The sequence below is a fragment of the Phaethon aethereus genome (genome assembly GCF_964289735.1).
Source record: "Phaethon aethereus genome assembly, chromosome: 17".
In the NCBI taxonomy this organism is placed as follows: Eukaryota; Metazoa; Chordata; class Aves; order Phaethontiformes; family Phaethontidae; genus Phaethon; species Phaethon aethereus.
The window spans coordinates 14938517-14949500 of NC_138593.1; the positions used below are offsets into that span (position 1 = coordinate 14938517).

Consider the following 10984-nt stretch of genomic DNA (forward strand, 5'->3'; position numbering starts at 1 on the left):
GGTCCCGGCCCTGCTCGGGGACAGGGCAGGCAGCCCCTGGGAGCAGCTGGTTTTGGGGTGTCGCTCTTGGGGAGCCTGAGCCAGCGCTGCTCGTCCCCAGCAAGGCACCACCCGGGGCCGTCCTCCTCCATAAACCCCCTGGGGGGGACCCCCAGCCCTCCCCATTCAGCCCCCCCCGCCGAGGGCTTGGGGACCGCAGTGGCCCCAGTCCCACGTGCAGCGTGAGGGGGACCCCCTGGGTGTGTCTGTCCCAACCTTGCGTGATCCCCCACCCTGGGATTTAAGCCAACCCCAAAAAACACCTGGGGCAGCCGGCGGTGAACGGAGCCGAGGGAGGCGGCGTCCACTGCGGTTTGGGGTCGGCTGCCAACGTTCCCGGGCCGGCGGTGGAGCGTGATGGCGCCCGCCCCGCCGCCCGGCGTGAGTCAGCCGGGGGCTCTGACGCAGTCCCACCGCCGCCGTCACCATGGAGGCCGCCCGTGCTCCGGCCTCCGCCAGCCCAGCTGCTCCGGTGGGGATGCATGGCCGCCGGTTGCCAGCAGACCCCGTCGCGCCGGGCGGCATTCCCGGGTGTGCACCCCTGCACGCGCCCCCCCGCACCCCCGCACCCCCGTACCCCCGCACCCAGGCTGCCGTGACGCGGCGGCGGCCCTGTGGGGAGGAGCCTCCCTCCCGCCGCTCCCCGCCATCGCCAAACTTTCCGCTCGCTCCTGGCCGCCGGCACTGCCTCCCTCGCACATGGCACCGGCGCCCCGGGGCTGAGCCTTGCCACCACCCCCGGCGTGGGTGCTGCCGCCACCGCCGCTGCCAGCAGGAGCCGGGGACCCGCCGCCGCCACCGACTCCCGGGGCTGGCGGCTTTCGGCGCGGCGCGGGAGGACGGGGCAGAGCGGAGGGTGGCAGCGGAGGGGAGCAGAGCTGGTGCCCATGTGCCTGCGGTCCCGGCGGGGCGATGAAGCGGCGATGACGGCCGGCGAGGGGACCCTCCGGCCTTGGAAACCTGACCCGGGGCCGGCAGGGGGGGGGCGGCCGCCCTCAGGGCCGGCGCTGCCCCTGACCCTCACCGTCCTGGCCTGGCTGGGCACCGGCACCACCATGGCCGGCCTCAACAAATGGATCTTCACCACCCACGGCTTCCGCTACCCGCTGCTGCTGTCGTCCCTCCACATGCTGTCGGGGGTGGCCGTGGGGTACCTGCTGGGCTGGGCGCGGGGACCGTCACCGCCGGCCCCCCGGCCCCGTGCCAGGATCTACCTGCTCAGCCTCACCTTCTGCACCAGCGTGGCGTTGGGCAACCTGGGCTTGAGCTACGTGCAGCTGGACGTGGCGCAGGCGGTGGCCACCACCACCCCGCTGGTCACCCTGCTGCTGTCAGGGCTGCTGGGGGGCCGGCGGCATCACCCGCTGCAGTACGCCGCCATGGGCCCCGTCTGCGCTGGGGCCGCCTGCAGCATCGCCGGCGGGCTCCACTTCCACCAGCCCGGCTGCGGCTTCCTCCTGGCCGCCACCGTCCTCCGCGCCCTCAAGTCCATACAGCAGAGTAAGTGCCACCCGCCTGTCCCTGTCCCCGTCCTGCACGCCCGCCTGCCCTCCCCTGGCACGGCCCCGGGGGCACAGGGGTGCTGGCGTCACCCCGGTGCCACCATGGTGCTGGTGATGCTCCCTGCCCGCCCTGGCCCCAGTGCCGCTCCACTGCCACCGCGACCCTCATGGTGCCTTGGCCCCCAGCACCAACCCCATGCCACCCCAGTCCCAGTGCCACCCGCTGCCCCCCTTGGCCCTGGTGCCACTCCAGTGTCACCCCAGTGTCACCCCACTGCCCCCTGCCCAGCCTGTCACTGGTGACACCCCAGGGCCACCCTCACCCACCCGGCTGCCCCCCGGCGCTGTGCCATGGTCCTCGCCCCGAGGTGACCCTGGTGGTGAGCAAACACCTTGGTGTCCCTGTGGTGGCCCGTGGGCACCGCTGGCTCCCAGTGACACTGTCCCATGTCCTGGGGCCATGGGAGGTGGCAGCACCTTGGCCCGGCACAGGGACACCCGGGCTGCCCCATCCCTGTGGGCTCCCCCCTCCAGTGCTGTGGGCTGCCAGGCCCCCTGCGAGTCCCCGTGCCCCACGGCATCGTCCCCCCCCCCCGATGTCCTTGGCAGGCGGCGGAGAGGAGCTGGCCGGGTTGTTTTTCGGCTGGGAAGGGAGCGTTTCCTCCAGAGCCAGTGACTCAGGCGGGCACCGCGGGGACGGGCTCTGGCGTGGGGCCGAGCGCTGGGTGCACGCCCCGTGCCGTCCCCAAGGTCGGCACCACCGGCGGCTGTACCAGGGCTGCTGTAGCCACCCGAGGGACGTGACCACCCAGCACCCACCCTGGTCCCCTCGTCACCTGTGGGACACGGAGAGCGGCCCCGGGGAGGCTGGGGGCTGCTCCGGCTGCCTGGGATGGGGCACGTGCCCCCCGTGCATGGCAGCCGGCCCGGCTGTGCCCGCGGTGCTGCTGTCCCCGCTTGCCTCGGAGGGGACACGGGGACACGGAGGGGACAGGCCGCACCTCCCGAAGTGCTGCCTCTGGCTGCAAAATCGGCTGAAAAAAGAGGATGGGTGGGGGTGGCGGGTGGAAGCCACATTTGCTCCAAAACAGGGTGGGGACACTGCCCCGTCCAACCCCGCGGATCTCCGGCCCCCCGAACCAGGGCACCCCTGAACCAGGGCACGCCCAGCCCCATGGAAGGGGCTGCCCCCCGCACTTTCCCCTTCCCGGTGACATTTGGGATTTCTTAACCGCTTGGGCACTGAGCAGGGGCCCCGCGGGTGCCGGGTGTCCCCGGCAGGATGCTCCAGGTGTCCCCAGCAGGATGCTCCGGGCGTCCTGCTGACTGTCCCCATCCTCCCCCCAGGTCTGCTGCTGCAGGAGGAGCGGCTGGACGCCCTCTCCCTGCTCTGCCTGACCTCCCTGCCCAGTTTCTGCCTGCTCTTCGGGGCTGCCGTGGCGCTGGAGGTGGGTCCCTCCTGGGAGGGCGTCCTGCGCTACGACGGCACGCTCTGGGCCTGCGTCCTGCTCAGCTGCCTGGGCTCCGTCCTCTACAACCTGGCCACCTTCTGCGTCCTCTCCCTCACCTCCGCCCTCACCGTCCACGTCCTGGGCAACATCACCGTGGTGGGCAACCTGCTGCTGTCCCGCCTGCTCTTCGGCAGCCACCTGAGCGGGCTCAGCTACCTGGGCATCGGGCTGACGCTGGCCGGGACGTTCGTGTACCACCAGCCGGACCTCATCGCCGCGCGCTGGGCGGCACGGCCGGGACGGGGCCCCCCCGGGCGGGAGTAGGGTCCCCGCTGGGGCCGGGGGCGGACGGGAAGCCGGAGAGGCTGCGAGGCGCGGGCGAGCACGGCGCTGCGGGTGTGCGGGAGGGCTGGGGCGCGCAGCTGTGCGCCCGCGTGTTTGCCTGTGTGCACGCCGGCGTGGTGAGGTGCGTGGCGCTGTGCACGCACGTGTGCCGGTGTGCACGGCATGGTGTGCACGTCTGCTGGTGTGTGTGGCCCTGCGTGCGCACGCGTGTGCTGGTGTGCACGGCCCTGTGTGCACATGTGTGCCGGTGTACACGGCCTTGTGCACACACACGTGCCGGTGTGCACGGCCCTGTGCGCACATGTGCGCCGGTGTGCACGGCCCTGTGCACACACATGTGCTGGTGTGCATGGCCCTGCGCACACACACGTGTGCTGGTGTGCATGGCTCTACGCGCACATGTGTGCCGGTGTGCACGGCCCTGTGTGCACATGTGTCTTCTGCTGTGCACAGATCCGTGTGTACGAATGCTGCTGTGCACAGCTCTGTGTGCACACGTGCTGGTGTGCACAGCACTGAGCACACGGATGTGCTGGTGTGCACAAGCTCTTTGTGCACACGTGCGTGCTGCTGTGCATGGCGCTGTGTGCACGCGTGTGTCGGTGCACACAGCTCCGTGTGCACATGTCTATGGATGTGCAAGGCACTGTGCGTATGTGTGTGCTGGTGTGCACAGCTCTGCGTGCACGTGTGTCTTGATGTGCACAGCTCTGTGCACACGTGTGTATTGGTGTGCACAGGCTCTGCGTGTGCAAGTGGGTCTGTGTGCACAGCTCTGCGTGCACGTGGGCATGTCTGGGTGTGCACAGGCTCTGCAAATGTGCGTGGGTCTCTGCGTGTGGCTATGCCTGCATGGGGCACGTGTGTGTTGGTGCATGAAGGCTCTGTGTGTGCAAGCAGGTCTCACGCATGTGGGCACGTGTGCACTGGTAGAGACTCTGTATGCATGAGCACGTCTGCGTGCACAGCTCGACGTGGATGTGGGGATGCATCTGCTGGTGTGTGCAGGTTCTCTATGTGCAAGTGTGTTGCTGTGTGTGCAGACCTGTGGTGTGCACAGGTGCGTTGCTGTGCACGGCCTCTGCACACACGTGTGCGCAGTCTGCGTGTGCAAACGCACCTCCACACGTGCACAGCTCTGTGTGCGCAGGGGCGCGCGCGTGTGGGGCTGACAGGCACCGGTGTGCACGTAGGCTCTGCGCAGGTGAGCAGGTACCCGCGTGCGCGTGCGGCGGCGTGCACCAGCTCCGCACGCGCGTCCCCGTGTGCATGTGCAGGCTGGGCACGCTCAGGGACGGGGCTGCCGAGACACGATTCCATGCACCTGCCTGCCTGTCCCACCTGGGGAAACACAGAGCACCGTGTGTGTGTGTCTGTGTGCGTGTGCGTGCACACGCGTGTGCGTTGCTACTGAGCTCTGCTGGCTGCAGTAAACCCAGGGCTGTGCATACGCGCGGTTCTTGTCGCTGAACAAGAGGCCCAGGGACGGGGCGAGTGAGTGTCCCCTCTAGTGTCCCCAGCCCCACCGTGTCGTGCCGAGCCCAAGGGGGTTCCGGCGGTGCTGCCGGCGTTGTCGACATCCCCACGTGCCCTCCTGGCCGCTGTGGTTCTGGCTCCGGCTCCGGCCCCATCCCTCCCAGCCTGCCGTGGCGGGAGTGGGCAGGCGCGGGCAGGGCCGCCTGCCCGTCCCCGGGCTCCCTCGCAGAGATGGCGAGAGCCCAGCAAAGGGGACGGGGATGGCTCAGACCCACCCGCCGTGGCTCCGGGATGGTGCCGGGCTGTGGCGCAGCAGACGCTCACCTTGGCGAAGGGACGTCCCAGCGTGCGTACGCCCCGGCACCGACGCCGGCACACGTGAGCGTGCACACCCTGATGGGTGCACCGGCACCACTGCGCGCGGCGTCCTTGGTAGCTGCTGCCATGCTCATCGTCTCTGCGCCGGGGCCGAAGGACCGAGCTCTGATTGCACTTGTCCCGAAATAAAGCTCTATTTTTTTCGTACTCCAGCCTCGGCTCCCAGGGCGATCTCCCACCCGAAGCGCACGCTGGCATTGGGGCAGGAGGGGAGGAACCACCCGGCGTCGGGGTGGGAAACTGAGGCACAGAAATGCCTCGGGCAGCCCCAGCCCCCCGGGGGAAGCCGGCATCTCCGGTGGAGGGAAAGCCGCGGTTTAGCAGCCCCAGGGCTGGCACCGCGACCCTTGTGCACGACACAGGAGGGACGCAGTGACGGGGAGAGGAGTCACCGGCCGCACGTGTCCAGAGAAGGGCCAGTCCTGCCGGGAGCCGGCACCGTCCGCCCGCAGCGCGGCTTCGCCCTGCCCCGGGGCAGCGTGACGCTGGGCAGCATCCCGTCCCCTGGCGTCACCCGTCCGGCCCCTCTCCAGCCCTGGGACTCGCGTCACCCCGCAAGCACAACCCGCTCCCCCTGGAAGCTCCCCGCTCACTCCCGCCCTCTTTCCCAAACAGCGACTTTTTTCCGCTCGTCGGGGCGGCAAGTTTTGGGGCCGTTTCCAGAAGCATCCCGGGAACAGCTCCTTGCCCGGCACACGGCGAAGGAAGGAAGGGCAGCTCGCCGGGCTGCCGTGGCGTGCCGGTGTGCCTACCCCCCTGCCCCCTTCGCCGGGGTGCCCCAGGGCCGCCGCTGGAGCAGTGCCTATCCCACAAAAATCCTCAACAGCATTTCTCGGCAAACGGCCCCTGCTCTGGCAAGACCGTGGCAGCCACAAGCCCGTTTGCTTTCTGGGCTCACGTTTCAGAGGCTTTTCCGTAACGGGGAGGGTTGAAAGTCGGTTTGGTTTTCCGGTCCCTTTCAAAAGGCGAGTCCCAGTGTGGCCCCGGGAACGGGGCTGGGGGAAACTCCCCTCCCAGGCGTTCCCGGGACCTCCCACCCACGCTGTTCCCTGCCAGGGGACGGGAGAAGCGGGACCTGCAAACCAGCCTGCCTGCGGCATCGCTGTGTCGAGGAGCCCTTCCCTGGGGAACACCCACCTGCCCCGGCCCCCTGACTCATTTGCTGGCACCAGGGTCCACCCGCATCCCGCCTCCACCTGTGGCTTCACCGCGTCCGCTCCGGTTTCAGTGCTTCGTGGTGCTGGCCTCGTGCCCTGCTGCTCCGGGGAGCGCGGCCGGCTGCTGCCGGGCAGCCCTGCGCAGGCTGGCGGCTGGAGCCGGGCTGGGCGCGGGGGTCCCGTGGGCAGTGTTTGTGCTGGGGCTGGGGGCTTTGATGCTGCCCGTGAAGGGCCTGGCAGCGGCGGGCGGGCTGGCCTGGTGTGGTGGCCCTCTCTCCGGGTATTTCAGGCCATGATCTCAGCCCGGTGGCATCCCTCCGCGCCGGCCGTTCCTGCGCTCTGGCCGCGGGAAGGATCGTGTTTCCCACGGGCATGGCGGCAGCTGCCCACGCGCGGGGTCCGGCACTGCTCCGGCCAAGCCGGACGAGGGAACGGCATCCCAGCCCCAGCTGCTTCGCCGTGGGGGAGCGGACTGGGACGCCTCTGCTCGCAGGCAGACACCTTTCTGGAGAGCAGAGCCTGCGGCACGGGGCAGGACAAGCCCCAGCAGGAGCAGGGGAGGATGGGGCCAGCCCTCGCGTGGGCTTGTGCGTCCCCACGCCTCGGCCTCCCGGCAGCCAGCGGCTTCCCAGTCCCTGCTGGGGTCTGGTTCCTCTCGCCCGGTTTCGGCGTGGTGAGGGTACCGAGGTGGGTTATCACCCTGGTCTAAGGGCCAGGACTCTGCCTCTGAAGCCCCTGCAGCTCATGTGCCCCACATGTGGGGGCCTTTCCTTGCCCACGCATCTCTCCACAGCCCCTACCAAGCATCCTCTGGGTTTTCATGTCTTTTTAAATAACATCCAACCGCGGGCAGGCTGGGCCCCCCCCGTGCCAGGGCTCATTAACCCCTCAGATTCCACTGCCCGGGGTTCAGCCACGTAGCAGGCACCCAGCACACGCTGCCTGATCCTCCCGCTCGGGCTCTGCCGTCGGGTTTCCGCAGTCCCTATCCTGAAATGCGCGGAGGGGACCGGAGGTGCAAGGAGGGGTGACAGCTCTGAAGCCAGTGAGTGGCGGCAGCAAGGCTGGGTGGCACCTCCATGTGCTTGGTCCCACCACGCTGGAGGTGCTGGCTGGCAAGGAGCTCCAGGTGAGGTGTCAAAGTCTGAGGTGGGAGAAAAAAATGCATGTCCAATGGGACAGCGTTGTTATGAGATCTGGCCGGACAGTTTCTTCTGGATCTGCTGAAAATTTTCCTCCGAGGTGGCAATGGAGCGTGCTGGGGACTGAGCTGTGAGCATGCAGGGGAGAGGAGATCCAGGGCGGCTTTGCTGCGCACCAGCCGGGTGCCTGCGAGCACACGGTGGAAATTTTCTGTGTTTCAGGACAGGGGATTAACTGCTGCCCTCGGGGATGTCGGGAAGCTTTACTGCATTAACACAGAGGGACGCGGGATCTGCAGCTACAAGGCAGCAAGGACAAACTTGCTCTTACCCATTTTGGGGCAGGTTGGCTTTACTGGTGACTTTACTGCTCTCTCGCTGCGGCTGCTCTGCTCTGAGAAGGCTGTCGCCTGCCTTAGCGGGGTTTCTAAAAGATGAAATCACATGAGCTTAAAGACATTTTTAAAGTCATGTACTTTGTTTTTGTAACATAACTTTACGTCATAAAGTAGGGGGCTCAGATATCAATGCTTAAGGCGGTTATAACAGTGTGCCAATTACTGTAAGCATAACATAGGACCGCTGTATGAAAACTCAAGGGATCCACGGGCTGTTGTGAAACCCCCACGGTGCCTTAGTGGCTCCCTAAGCCAGAGCGAGGGCTTGGGTCAGTGGGTTTGGGTGTCAGGTGCAGGTGTCTGATGGCTGTGAAGAGAGAGCTGTTCGAGAAAGAGCTGGCAGCAGCATCACCAACCCCTTCCTCCCACTTCTCCTGAGAGTTGTGCTCAAGCTGAGGTGCTCACCCTTGATGCTACGCTGCAGCCGTGCCCGTGCTTGGCTCTGTACCCCACTGAGCTGGATCTGGACTGCCACCCAACTTCCCAGCTTGGCCTTGGACCTGCCTCATCGCCATGGACTTGCCAGGCAGTCAGGACTTCCCACTTCAATGAGCCTCCATCCACCTCCAGATACGCAAAGCCCTGGTCTCCCCTCCCTTGGACAGCAGGTGCCTGTGCCTGGGACCCAGCCTGTGGTACTCTCCATGGCCGGCACACAAGAGCCAGACATCTGCAGGACCTGCCAGGGCTTGCGGCACCGTTGCTCTCCGTGGGGAAAACCTGGTGTTCAACTGCAAAGTAGAGAGGGGTGGGGACGACTCTACAGTCACCAGCTGCACCCTTGTCTGGTCAGAGATCCAGTCTGAGCAGCACTAAGGCCCCAGGTGGTCACACAGGACACAGGGCTCCTCCAAGAGGTCTACCATGGCTCCAATGCTCTCTGTGATAGCTATGCACCCAACGGGCTCGTTCTGTCCCTTTTCCTTGACGTTTCTGTTCTCCAGGATGACCTTCTTACATGTCCATGAGGAGTGGGGTCTTTGCTCTGCTTCTAGAAGGTGCCTTGGGAGAAAAGCAATACACTCAAAGGAAGGCAAGGCTCTTTGTCACCCACCACAGCTATCACCAGAGCTGCTTTGAGACCTGCAGAGAGCTAGTTTGCCAGGTTGCTCTTTGTGGGTGTGGAGGAGCACTACCAAAGTGCCATTGGCAGGATACAGAATTATAGAATCACAGAATCATTTAGGTTGGAAAAGACCCTTAAGATCATCGAGTCCAACTGTTAATCTAACATTACCAAGCCCGCCACTAAACCATGTCGCTAAGCACCACGTCTACAAGTCTTTCGAATCCCTCCAGGGAAAGTGATTCAACCACTTCCCTGGGCAGCCTGTTCCAGCGCTTGACAACCCTTTCAGTGAAGAGGTCATTCCTAATATCCCATCTAAACCTCCCCTGGAGCAACGTGGGGCCATGTCCTCTCATCCTATCGCTTGTTACTTGGGAGAAGAGACCAACACCCACCTCACTACAACCTCTCGCACCAACTGGGATTGTGGGACCCCTTCAAGCTGACCCAGGGGCTGTGGGACCCTTCGCACACACATGCCAGCCTGGGGTCCCCTACTCACACCTGAAATAGGTCCGTTATTGCCACCCAAAACCGAGCTGCTGGAGCTGAAAGCTTCATGCTGTGATAAACCAGAATTAATACACGGTTTGCTGCTGAGCAGTGCCAAAGTGTGCCCAGATCAGGCTTCTAGTTTGTAACAACATGATGACCTTGCTGCAATTATGCAAACTGGCAGCAAGCCTCCTCTTACTGCTCCCATCTTGACTTCCCAGCCCACCAGGAGTAAATGGGGTTCCTTAAGAGCAGCGAGCTGCTTGCCCAAATAACCATGGGTCTCCCAAGGGAGGCCAAAGCACCTTCTGCAAAAGGGTTGGAGCAATCAGGTGGGGGAAGAGAAAGGGTTGGATAGTGGAAAGCAGGACATCCTTGGGTCTCTCCCAACTGGGGGTGCTGGAGTCCGTGCTCTTCCTGCCCTCTCCGGAATGCAGCAGATGACCGGCCTTAGGGTTGCTGTCTCAAAACCCGAAGTCACATCCCCGTTAGGAAAAACAAACGTTGGTAACATTCCAAATATCCTGACTCACAGCTAGTTTCTGTCCTGTATTAGAAGCACAGTTTGTGCCGGAATAAAACAACACTCTCTAAACACGTGATGGTTTCAGACTTACCGTCGGGATCCCAATAACAACGACGTGTGAAAACTAACTGCACAGTTGAACTGTGTTGGTTTTATTCATAGTAAACCCCACTACTCGCCGGTTGTATCGCAAATCCCCTCTTCTTTCAGCGCCAGAGACTTCATGCTCCGACCCCTTTAGACGAGAAGGGTTTATTTTCAGTGCTGCGGCTGGAAGAAGTAGCGTTGGCTTTCCCTTGGTTTCTCGCCAAGAGATCACAAGAAGCTCGTTTGCCCCGGGAGCACCAGCGCTACTCTTACTTCATTTTCATAAACACCGGGTGCCATGCCTGACGCAGCGCCCATCGTCCGCAGCGCGTTGACGCCGAAGAGGTTGTACTCGTAGCGGACGAGCTGTCGCCAGCAGCCGCCGCGGGGCCGTACGGTGCGACGGCAGGACTCGGCCCGGGCGTGGGCGCCCGCCGGGCATGCGGAGCCGTGCTTCAGCAGACAGGCCGAGCAGACGGTGAGGTCCCGCTCACCCCGGCAGCGCAGTGCAGCAGCGTCCGGCCCCCGGGCGTCCCCACGCTGCGGATCCTCGCTGCTACGGAGTGGAAGCAGCCGGAGGTGCGGGCGGCGGGGCCATCCGTCATGGGGACACGCAGGTACTCGATGCCGGGACGGAGGGTGTTCGCCACCTCCAGCGAGATGCTGCTGAGCGTGCTGATGCGGTGGGTGAAGGGGAGGGGGTGGCTGCTGCCAGCCGCCGCCATGCCAAGGTGGAGGCTGGAGGTGATCTGTGACAGGCCGCCTGGCCGGGGGTGCCGGGGCAGGGCGGGGAGGGGTCCCAGAGCCGCCGCCATTGGGGCGCGCCGGTTTTGCCTAGAAATACATGTAGGAATACACTCAGCCCTGTCCCCCGCCGTGTCCCAGCCTGCCGGGCCCCGCTGCCCGGTAGCCCCGGGGG

At 65.2% G+C, this 10984-nt stretch overlaps 2 protein-coding genes across 2 annotated transcripts; one reads left to right on the top strand and one right to left on the bottom strand.

Moving 5' to 3' along the window:
* Positions 1–396: 396 nt before the first annotated feature.
* SLC35E4 (solute carrier family 35 member E4) lies at positions 397–3567 on the top strand (the record flags this gene model as incomplete). The annotated part of the gene is given in 4 exon segments (XM_082007794.1): positions 397–492; positions 494–781; positions 783–1539; positions 2889–3567. Coding segments are annotated over 4 exon segments (1569 nt in total). The 3' UTR covers positions 3317–3567.
* Positions 3568–8700: 5133 nt separating this feature from the next.
* DUSP18 (dual specificity phosphatase 18) lies at positions 8701–10880 on the bottom strand (the record flags this gene model as incomplete). The annotated part of the gene is made up of 3 exons (XM_082007760.1): positions 8701–8890; positions 10373–10518; positions 10560–10880. 3 exons carry the CDS (start codon positions 10878–10880, stop codon positions 8701–8703), a joined length of 657 nt encoding a protein of 218 aa, XP_081863886.1.
* Positions 10881–10984: the final 104 nt, after the last annotated feature.